Genomic DNA, 27,598 nt, shown 5'->3' with positions numbered 1-27,598 from the left:
CCTTAAAGATAGGCTCCAGCTCACCTGCAACGCCACTGGGGCTAAGCGGTATATAAAATGGATGGATGGACTAAGAAAAAGAGCTGCTACTATATGCCATACACTGTCATTTGTGTCTGGTTAAAATAGATGACATTTCAGCCCACAAGAACACCACTTGGAACTTGAGAAACATACAAGAGTCTGTCTCTGTCTGTGTTTGCAAAGTATAATGCATTGTGGAATACCATCAGGTCAACCACAAGACGTGAATGCAAACTGCAGTTGTGCACATTCAGAAGGAGCAGGAAGAAAATAAATCTGCTATCTATGCACAGCACAGCACTGAAGATAAAGATTAAAACTGGCAGAACTCAAATTGTTTTTGAGTAATGAAACAGATGGCCATATTGCTGATAAATTGAGGGTGAAGCCACCTGTTGAAATTCTATATCATCAAATTATGTATAATTAATAATCTCTGGCGGTACGGTGGACGACTGGTTAGAGCGTCTGCCTCACAGTTCTGAGGACCGGGGTTCAATCCCCGGCCCCGCCTGTGTGGAGTTTGCATGTTCTCCCCGTGGCTGCGTGTATTTTCTCCGGTCACTCCGGTTTCCTCCCACATCCCAAAAACATGCGTGCTAGGTTAATTGAAGACTCTAAATTGCCCATAGGTGTGAATGTGAGTGCGAATGGTTGTTTGTTTCTATGTGCCCTGCGATTGGCTGGCAATCAGTTCAGGGTGTACCCCGCATCCTGCCCGATGATAGCTGGGATAGTCTCCAGCACGGCCGCGACCCTAGTGAGGAGAAGCGGCTCAGAAAATGGATGAGTAGATAATCATCTCTGCCTGGTGACCCTATTGTGAGACCATTTCACCCAACAAATTTAGAGTTTCCTTTGAACTTCATATTCATTTATGTTATGCTGATAGAAATGCATATTAATCAAGCTTTTACACTATTTTTTATTCTTTTAAATAAATGAATGTACATACAAACTGCAAAATACTGTATCTGAGCTTTCTGACTGGGAGGACAATGACAGGATGGCCATTTTTTGGCTAATGTTAGCATCACTTCATTTAGCAACATGATTCAGTTAGCAAGCTGACTGTGGTGTGGACTGTTCAACGAATATATTTTGAATTTCTGAAAGGTTTTTATATCAATTGATATTTCACTTTGACAGAGTGGACAATCTGTGCACCGAAAGAATTACAAACAAACAAGCATTACCAATGATTGAGTATGAAAAGAATAAATAAGGTGTCTTCCAGGATTTTGAAACAAATTTTCCCCATTTGAAATAACATGGCAGCATTGTGGCCAATGGTTGGCATGCCCGCGTCACAGTTGTGAGGTTCAGAGTTCAGATCCCAGCTCAGTCTGTGGCGTTTGCCTGTTTTTCCTGCTTGCATAGGTTTTCTCTGGGTACTGCGGCTCCCTCCCACATCCCCAAAACATGCATGTTAGCGTCACTGAAGATTCAAATTTTCCATAGGTGTGAATGTGAGAGTGACTGGTTATTTGTCTATATGTGCTCTGAGATTGGCTGGTGATAAATCCAGGGTGTACCCCGCCTCTTGTCCAAAATCAGTTGGGATAGGCTCAAGCTCACCATCAACCCTGATGAGGAAAAGTGCAGTATAACATTTTGGAGTGGGAGTTGAATAAACACTATAACAATCAAAGAAAAGGAAAAAGATCTGAGTTTTTGCTTGAACACCGTTTGAATTTCATTCAAAATCAATAATATTCATTCTGTGACTTGAGTTGGAGATGATTAGGTTACCCATCTTGTGCAACTCCAACCCGGTGCCATGCTCCAACACTTTTTAGGATTGTTTAACAAACTTAGCTTCTGCTTGCTGCTTTTATTGTAATACATAACTGAAGGAATGTAATCCTCTCACTTGTCCTTTAGCTGATACTGAAGCATTTTGTTGAGTAATTCAGTACAACCACTCTATAACTACTGTGTGTGTGTGTCTGTGTGTGTGTGTGTGTGTGTGTGTGTGTGTGCGCGTGCGCGCGTGTGTGTGAAGCCCTTTGAATGATATTGGAATTTACTGCTGAGCACTTTAATGCTTCGACTCTCGACAGTGGTGAAGGTCAAAACCCACAAGAAAACATGCTAATGCTGTCCTTGAGAGTGCCTGTTTTAAAAACACAATGTTTTGTGCAATCACTAACGAGAACAGAGTTTGTCACACTGGGTTTTATTGCTTTATAGTTACCTTTATTTTTGAGAGCAAAAACCAATAACAAAGACAATAACAACACCTGTTTGAACCTAGGGACTAACAAGGAGGAAAAAAAAAGACCAACAAACAGCAACAACACGTTAGAATCCGGGGTGTATTCCAGCAAACGGGTTCAAAATGCTCTTAATCTAAACCTGAGTTCTGACTTGACCTTCCCTGAACTCAAAAAGTGGGATCATTCAGGTCCAGAACTGCTGATCTGAATTACTTCAATCAAGTGTAAGTACGCTCACCTTGAGCTAAGCTCGTTCACAGCCACAACCAAAAGACATCATCAATGGAGCCCCGATATGTGGATTCACCATGGAAACAGATAGAACTAGATAGTTTCTTACATAACTTAATTTGAGGCGCTAATGAAGGCGTTTAGTGATATGAAAATATATTCCTAAAAAAAAATGAATATATATTCCTGAAAAAAAAACAAAGCAAGTAACACTGCTGCAGAAGTGAAGGAAAGAGACGCAATTGATGCACGAGTGAATGCGGAGTTTCAATGCATTAATTGTATTTATTCTAATGGACATTTATTAATAAAGTAAATATTAAGTCAACATTGAACACATTTTTATTTAACACAATTGTATTTTCGGATTTGTGTCACTGATTTGTAGACCCAAAACAGTCTATATGAAGATACAGTAAATAAAATGGGATATGCATGATGTGTCCCATCCACATGACATTTGGAAGCCAAAAAGACATCCAATCAGGCTGCATGGGGGGAGCAAACATTTTGTGCTCAAGGGCTACATTGGATTTTAAAAATGGACACATGGGCCAGGTCATTTCCAGATGAGGTCAAAAGAAATAGTTAAAAATGATTTACTCTAATAAAAAATGTATATTAGGTTCTTTAAAAATATGTTTTTTAAATTTTATTTGCAATAAATCAACCAATTATTCATTAGATTAATTGATACAAACAAAATAAAAAAATAATAAACATGACCAATTTTTAACCAATAAAATTATTCATTCCCGTTTTAAATGTTATTGTGTATTTATCCATCCACCCATCTTCCGTACCGCTTTATCCTTTATATCAATATTCAATCAATCAGCCAATTTTAAGAGTAATGATTACAAAATACATAGAATGAAAAAATACATTTAATCCCGGGTTCAAATCCGGCCACCCCTGTGTGGAGTTTCTTAATATTGGTATTACAACTATTTCTAGTACAATGACTACTACTGCTACTACTAATATTACTACTACTAGTACTTTCACAGGGGACCAGTGTTTGACTGGTTAGCACATCTGCCTCACAGTTCTGAGGACCAGGGTTTAAATCCTGGCCCCACCTCTGTCGAGTTTGCATGTTCTCCCCGTGCCTGTGTGGGTTTCTCTCCGGGTACTCCGATTTCCTCCCATATCCCAAAAACACGCATGGTCAGTTGATTGAAGACTCTAAATAGCCCGTAGTTGTTTGTTTATATGTGCCCTGCGATTGGCTGCCGGCCGGTTCAGGGTGTACCCCACATCTCGCATGAAGATAGCTGGTATAAGCGGTACAGAAAATGAATGGATGAATGGACATTTAATCCCATTTTTAAGAAAATCGACTTAATGCAAAAAATATGTGTGACTCTTGATAAATGCTCATCGTGTTATGATTTGATAAAACAAAATATGTTTAGATAAATTGTTTCTACATCAATCCTGTGGAACAATTTTTTTTACACCATAACAGCCATTTTAGTGTGACGGTGACTTGTTTCACTGGCGGACATGTCATTGCACAGAATTTGCACAAACGTCAGCACAAATCCACCGTGCTGACTCAGTATGAAAAGCAATAGTTTTGACAGAAATTAGAAAAGGAATACCAGCATATGATTTTAGATTTAATTGTGAAGGAGAAACAGACAAGGCATTTTTGCTTCAGGTGGGAGGAGACACATAGAAATTCAGAATTGAGCATACCTAAAGTGCTAGCGAGCAGGTTAGGTTCACAGAGTCAGTTACCTAGGTAACTGAGTCGGAATTACTCTTCCCCAGCTCTTTGGAATGGAATGATCAGACTTTCCCTCATCTCAGGGTCATCTTCCTCCGAGTTTTCATGTAACCTGCTTGCTGGAGGGGGTGGGGCAACCCTGGTGATAACCTGGAAGAGAAGGGAGAGTAAAAAGCAATAACAAAAGAGGACCTGGGGATAAACAAGGAAAGAAGAGTGGGCATAACAAAAACTCAAAAACTAAAGACAACAGCATCACATGTTGGAACCTGTTTGCAGACCTTGGAAATGAATGGAGAGAGAAAAGAAAGCAAAACAAATGTACAAGCTGGACCTAATATTATGAACTGTGACTTCATTTCAGCTGACACTATTCTGGAGGTTTGCACTCCACTATACGATTATCTCACCATAGTATATCAGTGACTTTTTTCTGTGGCTTTCATATATATTTTACCAGGCCGTCTTGAAGTGTGGAAGCAATATTTGGCTCGGTGAATGAAAGTCTTCAAAAAAAGTCTTCACCTCTGTTCATTTCCATATAATCACTTTGACCATCCATGCACAGCCTCACACAGGCCCGTTTCCCATCGCTAACCTTTGAATTACAGTGTTATCCGCTGGCTGGGGGTCTCTCTCTCTTTTACTACATGTGGAGGGATCAGAGGGAGAGAAAGATGACGAGGATGAAAGTGTTCCAAATAGCTCCTCAGACCGTGGAGGAACGAAACTCCGAGAGGCTTTCGGGGCTTCCAAAAGTAGTAGTAGCAGTAGTAGTCATTTTACTAGAAATAGTTGTAATATCAATATTAAGAAACTCCACACAGGGGTGGCGGGATTTGAACCCGTATCCTCAGAACTGTAAGGTGGATGTGCTAACCAGTCGCCCACTGTTCCACCAGAAGTCAAACTTTTTTCTTCTTTTTCCTTTTAAAAATAAGAAACGATTTAACATTTCTTAATCTCAAACTTGCTCATATGACGACAAGCCCTGGACAAAACCTGTTGACTTCACTTTGGAGAGTTTTTTCGATAGGCTCCGCAGAGCGCTTGACGTTATTGATTTTGTGTTAGCCGGCCAGAGTACCAGCGCGCTAATCATGTGATTGACAGTGAGAGCGTAAATACAGAGATTCATAGAGAAATTGCTCTGCCTAAAAAAGGGTCATTTTTTGATAAGTAACATGACAAAGCCTGACAGATGCAAATGTAAATCAATTATGTGCTCTGACAGAACAATAATCAATGACTGATTTTAAGTGATTACTACCGCAAAAGGAACATCTGGGCAACACTTTTCGGTAAGTGTATGTCCTATGAAAGGTTTATATAAAGATAGGTAACTATCGCGTGGAACAAGTAGCGCTAATGAACGACGACAGTGGAGGAAACTCTTCTCTACTATATCGACTGTATTTACGTCTCTGATACAGTTTTATCCAAGAGACTAAGGGCACTGAGAAAACAGACCGCTGTAGCAAAGACTGGGAGTATAATGCTGCTAGATCTAAGTCACAGCAGTATGGTAAGATAATCTTATCAATTGTCATTTCTAAATGTGTATATTCGAATGCTCTTCTGAGAACGAACTACTGAAGCAAAGTAGATATTCCTCACCTCGGTCTGGAGGACGTCAAAATATAACTGCGGGAAACGGTGAAAACCGCGGTGTGTTGAACGCATCACACAGAACAATTCATGCTAACAAGCAACGGCACTGAAGGAACTTCAGTAACAGTAACTTCCAAGACGAGGCAGAGACATCTATTGTCAGGCTCTAAGTTGTTTTGATAAAAAAAAATGTTTGACACCGAGGCAATTAAATATCTTCATCCGTGTGACCTTTCAGCTGGTACTACTTAAGGATCACTCTCATTTCCACAAACGTAGGAAACCGTGACAAAAAAGTAGATTATGAGTAGAAGCTGCCGCAACTTCTCAACCATCACAATGACAAGGGCACTCTGAAAATAGGTTATACGGGCAACAGGTTTGTGACACAAATTTTATTGTTGAGGATACTAGGGGCACCTTACAAAATAGTAGCGAAGCAGAAACTGTGCAAGCTAAGCTAACATTAGCATGCGTCCCTAATTATGTAATTACTCTGTAATTTATCCACAAATGATACCACCGGCTTTAATTAACTTTAGGGCCCTTCAAAAGAGTCTTGTAGGTAACTGACAATTTTATCCAAGCGGAAACTAAGGGTATCAAGAAAACTGACCTCTGCAGCAAAACAGAGACTGAACTAAGCTAACATTAGCTTGTGTGTTTATTTTCATAATTCCTATATTGTTACAATTGGGCCACTTAAAGAAAACTATCATGGGAAACTTCAAAAAAGATGTTGCAATGAACGCATCACATTTTGTGACTATTCCAGTTTTGTTTGCTTGCAGGCATTAGACTTTGAAAGCAGGAGGTCGTACACGCTCAAAGTGGAGGCCACCAATGTGCAGTCAGACCCTGGTGGCAGCGTTGGGGGGCCTTTCAAGGACACTGCCACGGTCAAGATCGTCGTGGAGGACGCTGACGAGCCGCCCATGTTCTCCAAGTCCGTCTACACGCTAGAGGTCAATGAGAACGCACCCGTCAACACAGTCATCGGCACAGTCGGTGCCAGGGACCCAGACTCCAGCGGGAGTCAAGTCAGGTAAGCCAGCCTGTGGAGGCTAAGCAGAGCATTTAAGTTTAACCATTGGGGTCCAATGGGACCCTGGTTGGCTTCTTTTGAAAATGTATCCCTCACAACCAGTTTCACAAAGCAATAAGCAGACATGCCTCTTATACATAGGCCTTCAAAAAAAGTCATGCCTGAAAAGACACAGGAAGTCTGCCATTTTTGTTTGAATATGCAATTTTTGAAAGGCATTTTGATCATTTTCTTCAAAAACGACTTCAGCCCTTGAAGTCAGTTTAACTTGGAAAAATGGCATTTCGCAGACATGCCTATCATAAGTAGAACCACAAAAAAGGGGTACCTGAGCGTCTCGTTTGCCGTGGCCGCTCACAGCGCATCGTCCTTGCAGTAACTTCCAAGACAAGGCAGACATCTATTTTCAGGGTCTAAGTTGTTTTAATAAAAAAAAAAAAAAAAAGTTTGACACAGAGGCAATTAAATGTCTTCATCCGTGTGACCTTTCAGCTGGTACCACTTAAGGATCACTCTCATTTCCACAAACGTAGGAAACGGCGGCGAAAAAGTAGATTATGAGTAGAAGCTGCCGTAACTTCTCACCCATGACGATGACAAGGGCACCTTGACGATAGGTTATACAGGCAATTTCTCTCCCTCTTCCATCGGTCATGGCATTTCATTAATTCCCCTGGCAACTTTTTTCCAGGACACGACACTCATCAGGTTGTGTGTACTGTAATTGTATGACGGGTGGGCTGCCTTTCATAGATTGGGTGAAAGGAAAACGGCATTGGACTTTTTCCTGTTCTGCATGCATGGTGGCATCCTCATGTTGATGATGAGATAGCCAGGTATGGAGGTTGTACGATGTATCTCCCCTGGTAAAAAAATAAATAAAAAATAATTCATCCTTTGGGTTCGTTCGCCCTATTTTATTGATGGCCCGGCTCTAAAGCACGCCAGGTGGAAACAGTTATCCAGTTTAGTGAATTAGCAATTTTCCAATTCATGCTCACATACCTATCTTGGAAAAATCATTATTTTGTTCCCACGACGTTCCCTACTTTAGGGTACGAACATGCAGTGCAAAGGCCTTCCTGAAATTGTTTCGTGATACCATTCTTACGTGAAATAAATTGGGGAGAACATGCAAACCCCACACAGGTGGGGCCGGGGATTTGAACCCCAGTCTCCAGAACTGTGAGGCAGATGTGCTAACCAGTCTTTCACCATGCCATACCATGCCACATTTTTGGGAAAATTCTGCCCTGAAGCCACTTTTATTAAAACCCTTATACCTAAATAAAATGTGGTAGGCATGTCTGTCATGAGTAAAACCACATAAAATGTCTTAATAAGGCATACCCAAAAAGACTCAAGAAGTCTTTCATTTTGGTTCAAAGCGACCATTTGGGGGGAAGTTTGGCAATTTGCATTCAATTTGCTCATTTTCAGAGAAACAAAACCCAGAGAGTTTGTCCTACTTAAACCAAAATGTAACTGCCTATACTAGAGAGATGGGTGATGCTTAAGTGTGTAAAATTAGAGTTTTATTCCATTTTTATGTTTGGTAGGTGTTGTGAGTGTGACACCTCTCTCTCTCACACACACACACACACACACATACACACGCACACACTTATTCAACATTAAGCGTTACAAACAGGCATACCACCGCAGTCATTGTAAGATAAATTAAAAACATCGCTTAGCTTTAGAAGAGTTGTAGGAGGCGACTTTTCCATATGCAACGACGTCTTTCCTCGGATGTGCATTTACAGGTTCCGTCTCTCTTAAATGCCAGCTTTTCTAACTGGGTCTTTTATTTCATGGAGTATTGTGCACCTGTGGTCTGAGAACACATTTCTTAGAGTGGCCTTGCACATTGCCGTGGTAGCGCAAAATGTTTGGCCCAGTTTGAAAGCAGTCAGCTGACTTTACGCTTGGCATCGCCATCAGATGCATGTCTCCAGACAGTATGTGACGTGACCATTTGCAAATGATCAATATTTTTTGTTTTCTTTGGATACTTTTTTATCTGTATCTCACTGTTAGTGACTTAAACAAAAAGATTTACACAAATGAAAAAAAAAGTTTGCCACTAAAAGGCTACACTGCAGGGAGGCAGAGCACAGTCAATCATTTGATGGGGGGGGGGTCTCTACCCGCAAAAGCCCCCTCCCCTAACCCTAACCCCACCCACCCCCCCATGGCTCTGACACTACCTCCCCTTTGTGTATAAAATTCCTGTTTTTACTCCACTTCTTTTGCTTCTTCGTTGGCTATAAATAAAACATATAGTGCTTATAAAGTTGCACACTTCTCTTTGGAGAGCGGTAAACAACTTCTCTTGTCTTTGAGGTCAAAAGGTGACAGTTGTTTGTCTATGATAATGATGATGATAACATTATGACAGTTGTCTGGCAGTCTCTTTGTGAAGTTTCACATGAAACCCTCTGAGGTTTCATCGCGATTCATCACCCTTAAACACAGTATTTTAAGTAATGTACAGTTGCTATTTAAGCTGGATGGAATCGTATTGAATCCAAGTATGCTAGTCTGTGTTATCATTGTGTAGTTTCCCAAGATCTTAGTGCTTTCACACAAGCTGACAAAAGACTGATGCCTCAATGGTATTATGTCTCTTACAATCACAAGTACTCTGTGTTCTAATTAATGCAGAGAGAAGCCACGAAGGAATGAATTCTATTATGGCTGATAATCAGCGCTGACAGTAGCGGAAAATCAGGCCCTCCCACCCCCACACAAAATGTAGTGCATTATTTTGGTTTTTGGCTCCTGGCTTCTCACTTTCTTTAATGCACTTATTTTGTTTCCTTGAAGCGGCACGGTGGATGACTGGTTAGAGCGTCAGCCTCACAGTTCTGAGGACCAGGGTTCAATCCCCGGCCCCGCCTGTGTGGAGTTTGCATGTTCTCCCCGTGCCTGCGTGGGTTTTCTCCGGGCACTCTGGTATCCTCCCATGTCCCAAAAACATGCATGGTAGGTTAATTGACAACTCTAAATTGCCTATAGGTGTGAATGTGAGTGTGAATGGTTGTTTGTTTGTATGTGTCCTGCGATTGGCTGGCAACCAGTTCGGGGTGGACCCTGCCTCCTACCCGATGATAGCTGGGATAGGCTTCAGCACGCCCGCGACCCTAGTGAGGAGAAGCGGCTCAGAAAATGGATGGATGGATTGATGTTACCTTGAATAATTGTGTGTTATTTAGCAAAATTACATTTTAGAATATTCAAAATTTATACACATGCACAATCTAATCAGATCCACTGCAAGATGTTATCAAAAAGTCTTTCTTTATAAAGGTATTACTGCTCACTTTTAATTGACACTGGCAGAGTATTCCTATGTTTATTATTATATTGTATGGTTGGCACTAATATTACACACATAAAGATTTTGTTGCACCGCCAATCTCAAAGTCTTGCTTGATCACATGTAATCTCACAAAACTGAAGAAGAAGAAACACTTCTGGATGTCCGGATTCCGCCGATGTTTCACAAGTGTTCGCGGTGTTTGCTGCAGTTGAGAAAAATTTGTAAAATAGCGAAGTTCTCAAAAAATGACTTGCTTTGGGATATGCTTCTTTCTGTCTGAGGAACCCACTTGTACACATAAAATGACATTGGATAAGACATTTTTGCTTTCATTTACAGTCGCTTCCGGAGTCGTCCGTCTTGCGTGCAACTTTGATTGGCTACATTCTATTCACGTCACAATTCAGGGCATCAGTGTTCCCCACAGACAAAGAGTTTTGGTCGTAATTATTGAACACGTTAATTATTTAAGATTGTTGGCTTCGACCGGTTTTGGATCCTAAAATCGGGACGAACCAACTCTTAACACACATCAGACCTAAGGGCAATATTATAGGATAATTTTATAAGACTCATAAGACTTATTGTCTAGCGCAGGGGTGGGCAAACCTTTTGGCTCAGGGGCCACATTGACTTTTAACATTTGACAGGCGGGCCAAGCCAGGGCCAGATGCTTACATATCCAAAAAAAAAAAAAAAGGCATTGTAGGGTTAATACTTAGATTTACTTTTAGTGGGAACAGTTTTGTTTTGTTGATCACCTTTTTTTTGCCAGTGCATCAAAGTCTGGTGTTAGTTTTGTTGCGGCAATTCTCAGAACACATCTGAGGTGTTCGTCACTCAGCTGGGATCTGTAGGTTGTTTTGTTGGTGTTCATCACACTAAAAGTCTATTCACACACACACTGTATGTAGAGGCAAACACCCCAGCATCCTCTGTGTCATCTTCTGGATTTTTGGAAATTAGTCTGTGCTTAATTAAGTATAAAACTCCTCCAGTTTGAGAGTTGAACGTCTCTTTTAAGACAGTATCACATTGGAGATCAATCAGTTCCATCTGCAGCTCCTGTGGCGCTGTTTCACTCATGGGTGAAGAAGGGTTCAGTGCATCCATCCCATCCATCCATTTTCTGAGCCGCTTCTCCTCACTAGGGTCGCGGGCATGCTGGAGCCTATCCCAGCTATCATCGGGCAGGAGGCGGGGTACACCCTGAACTGGTTGCCAGCCAATCGCAGGGCACATACAATTACCTACGGGTAATTTAGATTTGTCAATTAACCTACCATGCATGTTTTTGGGACATGGGAGGATACCAGAGTGGCCGTAGAAAACCCACATAGGCACGGGGAGAACATGTAAACTCTACACAGGCGGGGCCGGGGATTGAACCCCGGTCCTCAGAACTGTGAGGCAGATGCTCTAAACAGTCGTCCACCGTGCCACCCGGGTTCAGAGCAGTACCAGAGTAAAAACAGAACAGCCAAAGTCAAGTCAATGTATCACCAGTAGTTTGGTAACAAGCATTAGTCAATATATGTTAGCTTCTTAGATACCACAATCAGTCAACCAAGACAAAACACACAGTTCCTCGCGTATACACAATGATTGAAAAAAAAGAATGAAAATAGCAATGTTGTTGAAATGATTTGCCCCCAGTTTACTAATGTGTGTACATCAATGAGTTGAAATCAATGGGATCCCACAGACAAACAGCAATGAAAGCTGTTGGCCTGTCTTCTTGTTCTTGAAATTCACACATTTTGTTCTTCTGAACAATGCATAATTGTCCATGTTACAATATGGCTGATAAATCATATGACGTATTGTGGTCATGGTCCAGACTGATTGTGACAGCTAACAAGCTAGCATATCTTTGTTTATGCTCATTACGAAAATTCTGGGTCGCGTGAACACGACCACATAAAAAAATAAAACTGTCCTTTAGCATGTATTTTTTTTTTTTTTTTTTTAATTATTATTATTATTGATCTGGGTCTAAAATTTAATAATGAAAAACCTGTCATTTTTGTTTTTTTGTGTTTGTTTAAAATCAAATAACAGGATAATCAGTCACTATTTCATTTTTTGAATTTTGATTCCCAGTTGAAAATGGAAAGAATGAATGATACATACATTTTTTCTCTAAGCTTCAAATATATTTTAGTCTTCTATGAAGCTAACTTACAGTATGTACATATTTATGTAAAAATGTAATTTAGTCTTCAGTGAAGCAAACGTACATTTTTGTTAACACTGAAGATGTTTTCAATCCTTCCCATAATGTTGGTTCGGAACGTTCAGCACGTTGACTATTCTTCTTGATTAATGTGTAAACGATCAACTTGCACGGCATTTTCCATCTGCCATCGCTGCACGGACCCTCTCGAACCCCTCAGAGAGGCTTTCAGTGTTGCAGCACCCGGGCGAAAAGCCACTCAGTGGACTTGCGTGCGCGCACACGCCCTCAGCCTGGCTTAATGCATCCAAACAACAATGTTTCAGGTGCACTCCATGAAATTCTCCCAGGTCCTCCTCCTCCGCCATGCATCACTCGCCGCTGAGGCTCCGTTATTCCTACGTGAGTGATCACAAATAAGACGCAACGTGACATCTCGCCAGCTGCCTGACGCGATTTTGGGAGGGGAGCCGTGACTGCTCTCGATTCGCAAATATGGCGGCTGTGATAAGCTTTGAGAAGATTTTATTTGACTTTAGACAAGCGAGAATATTTATTTGAGAGCGTGAGCTGACATGCTGCCTTTGGGAACCCACTGAGCTGAAAAGTTATTACATGGGCAATAAATATCTTTGTGTGATATTTAAAATATGAGCTGGTACATAAGAAGTGACTTAATAACAAACAGCGACAGTGTCAGACTCGCTGTTGTTGACGTCAGCGGAAACAAAAAGATAAAGGAACAATTATTAATAATTCACTGGTCACTTGTTTAGCATCTATCACAAGTATTTCAATGAGGGAAGGAGATGTGTGTTTTTCACTGGACAGTGATGGATGGTACTCAGTACCGTAAGAACCTCCGTCAAGGCCAAGCAAACTTGAAAAACAGTCATACACCTGTTGGCCTCTTCTGACTACGAGTAGATTGCATCAAAAGCATGTACTGTGTTCCCATTAGCCAATGATGGTGTAGCGGTACATTGGCCTGACTTTGGCGCGGGTTCAATTACGCCTCAGTGACAATGTGAGTGCGAGTGGTTTCCCTGTGTCTGACTGGCGACCAGTTCAGGGTGTAGTCTGCCTTGTGCCTGAAGTCATCTGGTATAGGCTCCAGCGCTCTGTGACTCTTAACAGGACAAGTGGGATCGAGAATGGATGGAGGTATTTCCAATTGTTTTAAATATTTTTACCCCTTTACCCCTTTACTTGCCAGGTTTTTGTGACATAAGATACATAATTTAAAAACTTTTTTGCACTATTAATGTGACCTATATAACTCAATTGAAAAAAAAGAAATATTTTAAGGAGAGTACAAATAAAAAAAACTTGATAATGTGGTTTCACAAGTGTGCACACCCTATTATAACTGGGAATGTGGTTGTGTTCAGAATTAAACAATCACATTCAAACTCATGTTAAATGGGAGTCAGCGAACACCTTCCACTTCCAAGTGCCTCTGATTAACCCAAAATGTTCTAGTAGGCTTTGCCTGACACCTGAGAGCACAAGCCATGGTCCACAGAGAGCTTGCACAGCATCGGCAAGATCGAATTGTTTAGAGGTATCAGTCACGCAGGGGTGGACAAGCCATCGGGCCCAACGGGCACATTGCGATGCTGTTTTTTTGTTTTTTTTAACTTTTTTTCCGAGGAGACCGGCCCACAATTTAGAGGGACGGCCCACTACTCCATCCTTAATCTAGACGGTTGACTGAACCAATCAGGATATAGGACGAAAGCGGCCCCACCCCTTTCTTGCGGGGTTGTCACACAGCCAGACACACACTGCTTGTTTCACAGTAGCGTTTTAGAATGCGGAAAAACAAAAAGTAGTGTGAAATTAAAGAATGTCATCTTAGATGCTGCAAAATGTGCAAAAATCATTGATATGTTTATTTGAAGAACTGTTGTAGTCTCCACATCTGTGACAGCACTGCCAGCAACAGCAGGTTGAACAAGCTAAAGACAGCAGCAGCGGGTAGGTAGACGAGCAGCCACAAATGCAGACTAATGAAACCAAGGATCAGAGTGAGCGTAGTGTAACTCGTATGATTTGTTTGGTACAGTTTTTACATTGGATGCCCTTCATGACACAACCCGCCAATTATTATCCAGGCTTGGGACAGACTCTGACTGGGAATTGGTGCACTGACCGGGAATCTAACGCGTGCTGTCTGCGTGAAAGGCACGACTCTACCAGTGCCCAAAATACAGTCAGTCTTAGCACAAAAATTCAGGCTTCTGCAAAAAAGCAAAATAAATGTCAGGAAAAGCCTACTAGAACACCTGAACTTTATTTGGGGTTAATCAGAGGCACTTAAGGTTGGAGCAGTTGTTCGCATCAGAGATGCTCAATTGGGTTTAAGTCAGGACTCTGGCTGGGCCATTCAAGAACAGTCACAGAGTTGTTCTGAAACCACTCCTTCGTTATTTTAGCTGTGTGCTTAGGGTCATTGTCTTGTTCAAAAGTCAACCTTCGGCCCAGTCTGAGGTCCTGAGCACTCTGGAGAAGGTTTTTTGGACAGGTGATGAGCAGTGCCTGTTTTTCTCCCCACACACCTCTTAGAATTAAGGCCAAAAAGTTCTATCTTGGTCTCATCAGACCAGAGAATCTTATTTCTCACCATCTTGGAGTCATTCAGGTGTTTTTTAGCAAACTCCATGCGGGCTTTCATGTGTCTTGCACTGACGAGAGGCTTCCGTCGGGCCACTCTGCCATAAAGCCCCGACTGGTGGAGGGATGCAGTGATGGTTGACTTTCTAGAACTTTATCCCATCTCCCGAGTGCATCTCTGGAGCTCAGCCACAGTGATGCTGCAAAATGTGCAAAAATCATTGATATGTTTGTTTGAAGAACTGTTGTAGTCTCCACATCTGTGACAGCACTGCCAGCAACAGCAGGTTGAACAAGCTAAAGACAGCAGCAGCGGGTAGGTAGACGAGCAGCCACAAATGCAGACTAATGAAACCAAGGATCAGAGTGAGCGTAGTGTAACTCGTATGATTTGTTTGGTACAGTTTTTACATTGGATGCTCTTCATGACACAACCCACCAATTATTATCCAGGCTTGGGACAGACTCTGACTGGGAATTGGTGCACTGACCGGGAATCTAATGCGTGCTGTCTGCGTGAAAGGCACGACGCTACCAGTGCCCAAAATACAGTCAGTCTTAGCACAAAAATTCAGGCTTCTGCAAGAAAGCAAAATAAATGTCAGGAAAAGCCTACTAGAACACCTGAACTTTATTTGGGGTTAATCAGAGGCACTTAAGGTTGGAGCAGTTGTTCGCATCAGAGATGCTCAATTGGGTTTAAGTCAGGACTCTGGCTGGGCCATTCAAGAACAGTCACAGAGTTGTTCTGAAGCCACTCCTTCGTTATTTTAGCTGTGTGCTTAGGGTCATTGTCTTGTTCAAAAGTCAACCTTCGGCCCAGTCTGAGGTCCTGAGCACTCTGGAGAAGGTTTTTTTGGACAGGTGATGAGCAGTGCCTGTTTTTCTCCCCACACACCTCTTAGAATTAAGGCCAAAAAGTTCTATCTTGGTCTCATCAGACCAGAGAATCTTATTTCTCACCATCTTGGAGTCATTCAGGTGTTTTTTAGCAAACTCCATGCAGGCTTTCATGTGTCTTGCACTGACGAGAGGCTTCCGTCGGGCCACTCTGCCATAAAGCCCCGACTGGTGGAGGGATGCAGTGATGGTTGACTTTCTAGAACTTTATCCCATCTCCCGAGTGCATCTCTGGAGCTCAGCCACAGTGATCTTTGGGTTCTTCTTTTCCTCTCTCACCAAGGCTCTTCTCCCCCGATTGCCCAGTTTGGCCGGACAGACAGCTCTAGGAAGGGTTCTGGTCATCCCAAATGTCTTCCATTTAAGGATTATGGAGGCCACTGTGCTCTTAGGAACCTTAAGTGCAGCAGAATATTTTTTGTAACCTTGGCCAGATCTGTGGCTTGCCACAATTCTCTCTCTGAGCTCTTCAGGCTGTTCCTTTGACCTCATGATTCTCATTTGCTCTGACATGCAGTGTGAGCTGTAAGGTCTTCTTTCGACAGGTGTGTGGCTTTCCTAAAAAAGTCCAATCAGTATAATCAAACTCCAATGAAGGTGTAGAACCATCTCAAGGATGATCAGAAGATATGGACAGCACCCGAGTTAAATATATGAGTGTCACAGCAAAGGGTCTGAATACTTATGGCTGTGTGATAGTTCAGTTTTTCTTTTTTAATAAATCTGCATAAATTTCAAGTTTTTTTTCTGTCAATATGGGGTGCTGTACATTACTGAGGGAAAAAATATTATTATTACATTTAAATGATCAAACTGATAAAGAATCTATATTTAAATGTGATTAATTACATTAAAATGAAGATATTTAATTACATTTACTTTAGATAAACTGAAAAAGTAATGTTTATTAAATTTTATTAAAACAACTAAACAAATATTTACGGTATTGTTAATTTAATGTGTTTTTTAAATAACAACATTGCTGTTAGTTTTAATTTAATAACCTTTATTTTACTTACAAAAATTTAACTGATTTGAAAAAAAAATAAAAAATTATTCAAGATTTTTAAAAACTAAATGAAAAAGTAAAGCTAGTTGTTGTTTTTTAATGTGGTTGTATTTATTTTTATTTAATTATCCATCCATCCATTTTCTGTACCGCTTCTCCTAACTAGGGTCGTGGGCGTGCTGGAGCCTATCCCAGCTATCTTCGTACACCCTGAACTGGTCGCCAGCCAATCGCAGGGCACATATAAACACGCAACCATTCACACGCATATTCACAACTACAGGCAATTTAGACTAATCAATTAATGCTTATGGCACCTGGTACTCCCATGCAGTCTCCCATGCAAGTACTGACCAGGCCCGACCCTGCTCAGATCAAACAAGATCGGGCATTCTCAGGGTAGTATGGCCGTATGTTTGTTTATTTAATTAATTAATTAAACTAAAAGAAAATTGTTTGGGACTTGATTCTAAATGCACAAAGTTTGAATATGTTGAAAATGCTTCTGTTGTTGTTGAACGTGTATCTGGTAAAACCAAACAAACAGCAACTACAAAACAAAAGCTCCTCGGCGCAGGTAACAATGTACACAAAGATGCTTTGTATGCTTTGATTGACGGCTGATCGCAAGGGTTTTTCGCCGTTGAGACTTATACGGCAACGAGGAGCGAAATGAAACAAACAACACGTGAAATATGAGTCAGAACATTCCTTTATATGATGACGAACCACTAAGAGTGGGGTTACGCTTATAGTGTTAAACCTTCGCCTTTCACATCAACACTCTCTGGGGGAAAAAGGCAAAGCGGAATATGATTTTTTTATTATTATTTGCTTTTAATTCTTTCTCACAGCGAGCTGTCAGTTTGAGTGACAGGTGGCAGAACATTTCAAGCTGTGTGTCTCATCGCTCAGGCGTGAGGCTGTCAAGAAACTGGAGAAGAGATTCTGCTGCTACTGCTGCGCTCCCAAGTGGTTTGCTGCTGTCGGCCTGTCTTAAAAGTGCTCTTGCGGGGGGCCAGGGAAGGGAAGAGGATGGGGTGGGAGCGTTGCAGTTTCTTTGGCGGTCCTGGTGGACGTCTCCCCCTGTCTGGCGTCTCGGGGAGTTTACACCGGTTCATGTAAAAGAAAAAAAATATATATGGAAATGTCACAGCTCGCTACATCTATCCAACAATTGGAATCTGGGCCACTGCTTTTATTTATTTTATTCTCTATCCACACTTGCTTCAAGCAGCCTGCCAGGGTGAGGGTTTCAAAGTAGGGTTTCAAATAAGGGTTTCAAGGCAGGGTTGAGGTTTCAAAGTAGGGCTTTAATCAATCGGTAGGGGTTTACATTTGGGTTTCAAGTCAAGGTTAGGGCTTTTAAATTAGTTTTTGAGTCAGGTTTTGGGATTAAAAGTAGGGTGTCAATCAAGATTTAGAGTTTGAAAGTTGAGTTTCAATCAAGGGTTAGGCTTTTAACTTAGAGTTTAAAGCCAGGGGTAGAGTTTTAAGTCAGGGTTACGGTTTCAAGTCAGCTTTAGGAGTTTCAATCAATGGTTAGGATTTCAAATTAGGGTTTGAGCCAGGTTTGGGATTTGGGTTTCAATCAAGTGTTGGAGTTCCAAAGTAAGGCTTTAAAGGGTTTGGGTTTGGGTTTCAAGCAAGGGTTAGAATTTCAATTTATGGATTAAAGACAAAATTAGGGTTGTAAATTTTGCCTTTAAATTAGGGTTTCAAGCCTGGTTTATGGTTTCAAGCCAGGGTTAGGGTTTCAAATTAGTGTTTAAAGCAAGGCTTATGGTTTCAAAGTAGGGTTTCAAAGCAGGGTTAGGGTTTCATGTAACAAACAAATTAATGTACACAAGTACAGTAAAATAAAATGATAAATAATCAAATATTACAGTTTAAACAGCTTTAGTAAAGTGCAGCGTCAGTTTTTGTTTTTTCTTTTCACCAAGCACACAAGTGCAACAGAAACAGCTTGAACAGTGTGAATTAGCATATTGTTAGCCAGAGGCTGAGCTATGGTTTATTTGTTTACAGAGTAAACGTTTGGCGAAAGAGTGAGGCATTTACACTGACTGTAGACTGCTTTTGTTGATTATGGGAATGCTGTAGTGTACTTTACATACAGTAGCTGAAACCCAATCACTACACCATTCACCATTGTCCTCCTCACCATTGTCCAGACCTCTCCATGACCCTAAGTAGGTTTCTCTCGATTGGAAATGGATGGATGATTGACAACTACAAAGAGTGCAATTAGCATATTAGCAGTTTTTGCATTCGCGCTCGAGTGGGATGTTTGTGGCGGTCACATGTAACGGTGAGCGAAATGTGTGAAACCAGAAATGACCAATCATGGTTTTTTTTTTAACTGTGTGCGTGCGTGCATATGTGCATGCGTGTGTTGGCTCGCCCTGAGAATTGGTGCCGCGCTGTTTTCCAGCATTGAAAGAGCGATTTCACAGAGACGAGCGGAAAAAAAAGAAAAATTTAAATCTTATACTGTATGTGCCGGTCCATTTTCAGAGCAGGCTGCTTCTGCCTCTGGATGTTTATTGCACTGTTTTGAAAAATGTACAATGGCAGCAGGTCACAAGAGGAAACATGTTAACAGTTTAATGAACTATCCACAGTAAGGTAAATTCTGAATGGACAGGACAACTCACCATAAGGCTGTAGAACCATGGGATTTCTCCCAGCCAATCAGCAAACAAAAGTTATGAAAACGATACATAAGTGAATTTAGAGTCTACAATCTGTCTACTAGTATATACGGTTCAAAGTTCAAAGTGACTATCGAATTACAGTAATTCCAGTAAGAGTAGTTTGGTCAAGTACAACCCCTGCAAATTAAATCACTAATTCACTGGCACATATTTATGTATAAAACACTGAATACCAAGACCCAACCCTATCTTTGCTCTCTGCTCACCATGCATACTGTATACCACCACTCTCTCTTCATTCCAGCAATTATATTAACCTCTTAGTTCCCAAAGTCCACACTACTTTTGGTCAATATTTTTCTATTTTCTGCCCCAAATGCATCAAATAATACAACTCAACTAATTCATCCCAACATCATTGTTTAAAAAGTTCATCAGAGATTCTGAACATGATAGTTGCACCTTTTTTTCAGCTGTTTTTTTTCACCATGCGCTATGATTTTGTGTATCATGTAACTATATAACTATATCACACTGTACAGTTTCTTGTCTATGTATTTTGTTTTTATTTTTGCTTTGTTTTTCTCTGCTGTCTGCTGCCAGGTTGTCATTGAAAAATGTATAATAATAAAATGGCAGTCAGCACCTTTCCACCATTAAAGAGCCTCTGCCTGAGAGTTTTCTGCTAACACTGACTGGTATGTGGAATGGTTCATAATCCCCTTCACCTTGACTAAGACCGCAGTCCCAGCAGAAGAAAAACAGCCCAAAGCATGGTGCTGCCACGAACGTGCTTCACTGTCAGTATGGTGTTCTTTTATCATGTTTGCAAAAAACATACTGTACTTCTTAGCATCATAGTCAAAACGTTCAACCATGGTTTCATTGGACCATAACAGATTTTCCCATGTATGGGAGAATTTGTTGCCACTTACAGGTCACATTAATGGTGGAAAATGTTTTGAAATGATTTATCTTGGTCTTTTTATATCACAAAAACCTGGTATTTGAACATTGGAGTGTAGACTTTTATTGGGGCTTATTTGTTTCATCGGGGCTCATTTGTTCAAAATCCCTTGTAGGAGTTAGTCAAAGTTTGAGCGATATATACATCCAATGGTTCCTGCGTCGGCTGGTGAAACTGGTATCAGGTTTCCATGGGGCGCTACTTAGTGACTTTTGAGCGGTTCTGTTGGGTTCTTAAAAAATTGACAGCATGCTCTGCACACATTCGACTGCGTTGGCAAACAAATCTTTGCAATTGATTGTCTATGATACAAGCATCTTATTGAGATTTATTTGGAGGAATTCCAATGGTGGAGTTCATCTACAAGCCCAGCAATACATCCAAAATGACTGCTTGAAAGAAAAATGGCTCCCTGATAATTTTGGGCATGGGTCCTACCTTTATGTGCATCCTGTTATGATCGATATGTCCACCCAATTTTGTGCCAGTCGTGTTCCGTACCACTAAAATACATTAAATTTCACCAGGATACGCATGCTTACAAAATTGATTTTCAGGCATGTTGTTAAATCTTGGGAGTAATACATGTGGCTCAATTCCCTTGTAAGAGCCATGGAATCTGCCACATTTAGGCAAAATGGCAGACCTTCTGTTTTTTGGTATTTTGGGGGGAGGGAGGGCATGGGTCCTTGAGACTTTTTTTTGCATCATGTCATGATGGACAGTGCTGCCATATTTCACGATGATCGATGAAGCATGTGTCAGGTGTTTTTTTTTTTGTTCTGTCCTCATTCCTTTTAGAGACATTGATTGTTCACTGATCCCAAATAGGATTAACAACACCACACCTCTTTTCCTGACACAACAAGCAAAAATGGTCTTTTAAACGGGTCGAGGGTGTCGCCTCGATCAGGCACAGCGTAGGTTGGGGTTTTCTGTCAGACCTGAGTAATCTTTAATGTCCCCTGCTGCTTGTGTAATTATTCCTTAGGCGATAATTAGTTTTTTCACAACTTCAATGGGCGTTTGTGTGGAATTCTTTCTCCCGTGCTGCTGTGTTTTGGCTCAAATGTCTTTTTTTTGTTTTCCTCAGGTACTTTATCGACCGGCACACGGACCTGGAGAGGCAGTTTAACATCAACGTGGATGATGGCAAGATCACGCTGGCCAAACCGCTGGACCGGGAGACAGACATGTGGCACAACATCACCGTCACTGCCACCGAAGTCCGTAAGTTCTGTTCTCTGGAATTATCTCCAGCAGATCCAGCCATTTTCAACACCGCTTATCCTGGTTAGGGTCACGGGGCGCTGGAGCCTATACCAGCTGACTTCGGGCGAAAGGCGGACTACATCCTGAACTGGTCGCCAGTCAGTCACAGGGCACATATAGACACGGACAACCATTCGCACTCATATTCACAGTCACTGAGTGGGGACTGAACCCACGCTGCCCGCACCAAAGTCAGGCGAGTGTACCACTACACCATCAGTGACCCATCTCCAGCAGATGCTATGTTTAATTCATTTGTGTCGCTGTTCTGCGTAAAAGGTACTCACAAAAAATGGAGCGAAGTCAACACCCTTCGGAAGCAGTATCAGAAGTAGGACGGTGGTTGTGTGAAATAGTGAACAAACCTGGGAACGGAAATGTGCCCCACTTCTGTGTGAAAGGCACAGGTGAATAAATGTCGGCCTGACTCTTAATTCAACAACAATTTTACTGAGGTTGACTGTCCAGGACAAGAGTGTTAATGTCCTGCTTTGTTATCATCTGTGTAAAAGGCATAGGTCAATAAATGAAGAATCAATGAGAATTTGCATATTGAATTGAAGTTGATGTACAGTAATTTGTAAGCTTGGAGTCTTGAAGTCTTCCTCTGTCAAAGGACATTGATCGGTACCATACACACATGACTGCAAGTCGGTAAAAAGGCGGCGGGTGGTGGGGAATGGCCAATGTGTAAGCAGGGCAGTTTACAGATTGAAGTCTTCACATCAGAGATCATAGATTTTTTTTTTGGAGCCCGTTTGCTATCTTTGGTCACCTAAGCCACTAGAAAGTATCCTTAGAGGTGTTTTACTTCTTATACGATGCGTTTCAGTTGGTTGCTAATATTATACAGTGGTTATAATCTTTTTTTAACATCTACATACATCTCACTTTGCGCTTGGTGGAGGTAATATGCCCTCTACAGCATTCACCATTCTGAATCAACAGCGGGACCTGTGTGGAATTGCAATGTAAGGAGGTAAACTGTAAAGAAGAGGCTCAATTGGCAACGTGACAGTGATGGATGGATTAAGGGCAGGGACGAACACCCCTCTACCCACCCCCACTCCTACTTGTGACTCCGCCCCCCCCCCCCCCCCCCCCCCCCCCCCCCCCCACAGCAGCACTCAGGGAATATAGAATGTGATTAGTCAGATGTCTACCGGCAGCTCTGTTCTGGCTGAAAGACACAGGCGAATAAATGCCAGCTCTACCGTTATGCCTCAGATGTGCCACTTTACTGGGAATTTGGTGTGAAAGGGGGCTACTGGCATCCCTGTTAAGAGAAATGTAATACCACTATTACTACTAGCCACCCTCTGTTTAGCCCCTTATACATAGAGTTGCCGCATTCCCCCAGCACCCTTTGCCCCCACACCCCCAACCCCGCCACCACCACCACCGCAGTGGCATTAATCCCGGCAAACTATTAATGAGGTGTTGTTGCAAGCCACCACTATCTGCAACCCACAGTCACTTAGCCAGCAGGCAGGCTCGAGATGTACGCCCGCCAGACAAGACAACGGTGGTGGTGGCTTATCAAAACAAGACGTTCAATTCCTCACGGCGGCGGGACGAACCCCCTTTGAAAAAACATTGCGAAGGCTTTCGTTCAGCCTGGCAATTAATGTGCAACTCCTTTGAATAAGCGCGAGGAGGTGGAGACAGACAAGTTACAAGCGGTGTAAATTTCTGTTCCAGTAGCTTTAAGGGCTACATTAAGCTTTATCGCGACATACAGCCCCCCTGAAACAATCTGTATGCAAATAAAAGCCTTGCGTATGGGCTAAAGCTGTTTGTAGCTCTGCCGGCAAAGATTTTCCACCTCGTCAGTGAGTTTTTTTGTGGTTTGCAGATGTTCTTTAATCTGTAAGGCGTGTCTTTTAAAAAGAGTGTTTACTTGATATGTGCTAATGTTCTCGCGCAAATTGACTTGTGAGCTGATTCAAGCAAAATTCAGCAAATGAGTGTGCTATAATGCCTGTACGGTGTAAATGCTAATTGTTCTTGGTGCAGTGGTCAATGTTAACCTAATGTCCAGCACTGGGCAAAAGTCTTGGACCACTAGCTTTGTTTTTGCTTTTTAATTACCTTTCTTTTATAACAGCTCTATTTAGTATGAGGTGTACCACAAATTGGGAATCCCATTTCCTGGGTTAGGGGGCACTTTGCGGGTTAAGGTGCATCACCGTTTAGGAATCCTTGTGCTAGAGTTAGGTGTTTTTAGGTGTACCACAGTTTAGGAATCGCTGTTCTGAGGTTTAGGTTTAAGAGTTAGATTTAGGATTGGGGTTAGTCTTGGGTTACAGTCTAATCTCACTTTCGCATGTGTTTTTTAAACACGAGCGTGAGGATTTCCATGCTCCATCATCTTCTTTGTCCAAAGTGTCGGAGGCCTCTTAGGGTGAACATTAATCCACAACAGCTTCCAACGTCTCCATTTGCACCACTTACTGTAGCAGTGACTAATTAAAATTGCCTTTTATTACCTTTTCAGACCTCAGTTACCAACGACTCGTTAATATGCTTTTTTTCTTCCCTTTAACCCTCGTGTTTTAAACATGGGATGGGTTTCAAAAGCACTTTGAATTATGTCTTTTGAGTTTTTGCATCGCTGAAAGGTGGATTGATGTGGCTGATCATGCGTTCCTCCCATCAGTTCCGGAAATGAAGAGAGAACTAAAGACGGAAAAACAAAGGAAATTAAAACTAGGTCATGTAATGTACCTGGGATTTTAATCCACCCGCCGCCTTCTTTTGTATTTTGCTGACGGAATCTTCTGTCTTCCATCCATCCATCCGTCTCCTAGGTAACCACAGTCAGATCTCCCGGGCGGTGGTGGCGATCCGGGTCATGGACATAAACGACAACGCCCCAGAGTTCGCCAACGAATATGAAGCCTTTTTGTGTGAAAATGGAAAACCCGGACAGGTAAGGGAAAAGAAAAAAAATAGACGCTCGTTCATCAAAGCAGCCATCCGTCACTCTCCTTTCTCCCATTTTCCTCCCTCTTAATGATTGGCCATGGTGAATTATTGCCTTAATTATTTCTCCAGGAAAATCGGAGGTAGCGGGTCCGGCGAGGGGAAAAGAAGAGGGTGGGGGTGGGGCGGTAGGTACGAAGCGGTCAGGATTAATCATGGCACATCGTCATTCAAGAATGTCTTTCATGTGGCCTCCTCCAGATGGCACAATGCATCGCCCTGCCAAAAAAATCTCAGACTGGTGCTTAGCATTCCCACACCTGCCTTCTCATCAATCGACCTCATTCAGGGCAGCTACATGTGTCGGATGCACTTTTATTGGACAAGGGGGAAAAAGAGCCAAAACCGTCCCTCGGGCCCCCAAATTCTAATTCCCAATCAATCCGAGACTCCGATAAGAACGCTGATGGCAGATTAGCAGATTGTGCCGAGATGCTCGAGCCAGACCTGACAGATCCTCGATGATAAGAATCCAAATCTCCGAGCGGTGAAGAGCAAATATTCCATCTCGCGTGATAAGTATTTATCCCCTTTTTTTCTTAATCCAAACACAGGTGATCCAAACGGTCAGCGCTGTGGACAGAGACGACCCGATCCAGGGCCACTACTTTGAGTACCGCCTGGTGCCCGAGATGCTCAACAATCCCAACTTCACCATTAAGAACAACCAAGGTGAGCAAATGAAAACCAGCCATGAAAACCCAATAGTACATGGGGATCTTTTGATTTAGAAATAAAAAAGGTTCCATACCATTTACTACTTCCCTATTAGTAATGGCTTTGCCACCATCTAAGTTTTTCAGCCAACAGCTGAGGATCGGTTCTGCAGAAAAAGATCTGTATTCATGAATAGGTGGTGGTTCACCATACGCCTGAACCTTGTGACATTATCGTATTCTTGTTGGTGAAAAAAAATTTGAATAACATTATCGCACATCCATCCATTTTCTGAACCATTTATCCTCACTAGGGTCGAGTGCATGCTGGAGCCTAGCCCAGCTATCTTCGGGCGAGAGGCAGAGGACACCCTGAACTGGCCGCCAGTCAATCGCAGGGCACATAGAAACAAACAACCATTTGCAGTCATATTTACACCTACGGGCAATTTAGAGTCTTCAGTTAACCTACCATGCATGCTTTGGGATGTCGGAGGAAACCGGAGTGCCCGGAGAAAACCCACGCAGGCACGGGGAGAACATCCAAACTCCACACAGGCGAGGCAGGGATTTGAACCCCGATCCTCAGAACTGTGAGGCGGATTGCTAACCAATCGGTCACCGTGCCAGCTAGTAAAGCAGTCCATCTTAACTTTTGATAACAAGAAACAATATGTACAGTGAGTATCACAAAATATCACAAAATAAAAAGCAAAACACAAGCACATAATTAATAATTTCATACCTTGCTCTGATCTAAGATTTTGTGCAACTTTAAAGGCAAATTTTCCCCCAAAAAACATTGGTTGAAATTATAATTTGACACAATGAGGTGTGTTGAAGAGCACCTCCCACTTAACAGATGTTGGACACCAGGGCATCGTGAGCGAAGATAAACGAATGAAATCCAAATGGATTCTTTCTGCTAGCTTGACCGCTCAATGTAGGGTGACTTCCTCGCTACCTTGTGGCAGATGGCGCCACATTTGTCTACATAATATGCTGATTGCTTGTTTTTTCTTTCTTGAATTTGTATGTTTGTCCTATTTTTTTTTTATTCCTTCCTGCTGGTTCAAAGCGGCGGTGAACAAGCTGTGTTCACTATGACGTGTAATGTTTTCAGCTCAGGGCGAAAATCTATTCATATGGTAGCAGCTTTCTGTTTGGACACACAGGCTGCAGGCTAACATACTGCAGCCCGCCTCTGATGGCTCAGAGAGGCCATCCAAACCAGGTCATAGTTGCGGAAAAACACACAATTTTTTTACCCTCGCCAAAAAACTTTATTTAATTTTTTAAATTGGTACATTAGTTAGTGGGTATACAGAGGGAAATAATGAGGAATATAGTTCAGAAAAAGAAAGGCATAAACTTGTGAGATTTGCACCTCACCCTTTTGTCTCTGACATCCATTCATATGTACCATAATCCTAATGGGCCAAGAAGGCCATAACATATAGTTTAATTTTAGTAATTACAGTAATATTAAAATTAATATTATATAATTTTAAACATTTATTTTTCTGGGTATTTCATTTCATTATTGTCTCACATTATTATTTTACAATATTATTTGGTGTACCTTGTATTTATTTTAATTGTTACCTATTTTAGTTTATTAATTTTGTTATTCAATTATTTTTTTTATTAAAATACTATGTTACTGTATATAACTCATTGTAATTATTAATGTTTTGTATTTTGATATTGTTTATATATCAGATTTTATTTGTCTTATTGACTGTCTGTTATTAAATTGTCATTTTAAAACAAATTTAACAATCCTTGTTTAACATATTATTTAGATAACGTTTTATTCAATGTAACTGTTTTATCTTGCATATGATTATTGTTTTTATTACTCTGTATATATTACAGAGAATCCATCCATCCATCCATTTTCTGTACCGCTTATCCTCAATAGGGTCGCGGGCGTGCTGCACCCTATCACAGCTATCTTCTGGCGAGAGGCGGGGTACACCCTGAACTGGTCGCCAGGCAATCGCAGGGCACATATAAACAAACAACCATTCTCACTCACATTTACACCTACGGGCAATTTAGAGTCTTCAATCAACCTACTACGCATGTTTTTGGGATGTGGGAGGAAACCGGAACAGAGAATCAGTTTATAAATGTAATAAAATTCCCCTTCCATCACTTTTTTTCA

General features: G+C 41.6%; 1 protein-coding gene across 5 annotated transcripts in view; it reads left to right on the top strand.

The window, feature by feature from the left end:
* The window catches only part of cdh8 (cadherin 8), a 253,702-nt gene that overhangs the window by 214,173 nt on the left and 11,931 nt on the right, over positions 1-27,598 (top strand). For 3 of the 5 annotated variants that reach the window (XM_061765341.1, XM_061765342.1, XM_061765340.1), the window contains exons 7-10: positions 6,612-6,865; positions 21,609-21,745; positions 24,598-24,719; positions 25,327-25,444. In XM_061765341.1, coding sequence (XP_061621325.1) covers positions 6,612-6,865; positions 21,609-21,745; positions 24,598-24,719; positions 25,327-25,444 — 631 coding nt within the window. Of the gene's footprint in view, positions 1-6,611; positions 6,866-21,608; positions 21,746-21,941; positions 22,195-24,597; positions 24,720-25,326; positions 25,445-25,742; positions 26,947-27,598 lie in introns of those variants that run through there. The other 2 variants (XM_061765343.1, XM_061765346.1) reach the window with 2 other exon arrangements.

The sequence above is a fragment of the Phyllopteryx taeniolatus genome, chromosome 2, assembly GCF_024500385.1.
Source record: "Phyllopteryx taeniolatus isolate TA_2022b chromosome 2, UOR_Ptae_1.2, whole genome shotgun sequence".
Lineage (NCBI taxonomy): Eukaryota > Metazoa > Chordata > Actinopteri > Syngnathiformes > Syngnathidae > Phyllopteryx > Phyllopteryx taeniolatus.
This window is presented reverse-complemented; position numbering and strand designations above follow the sequence as displayed.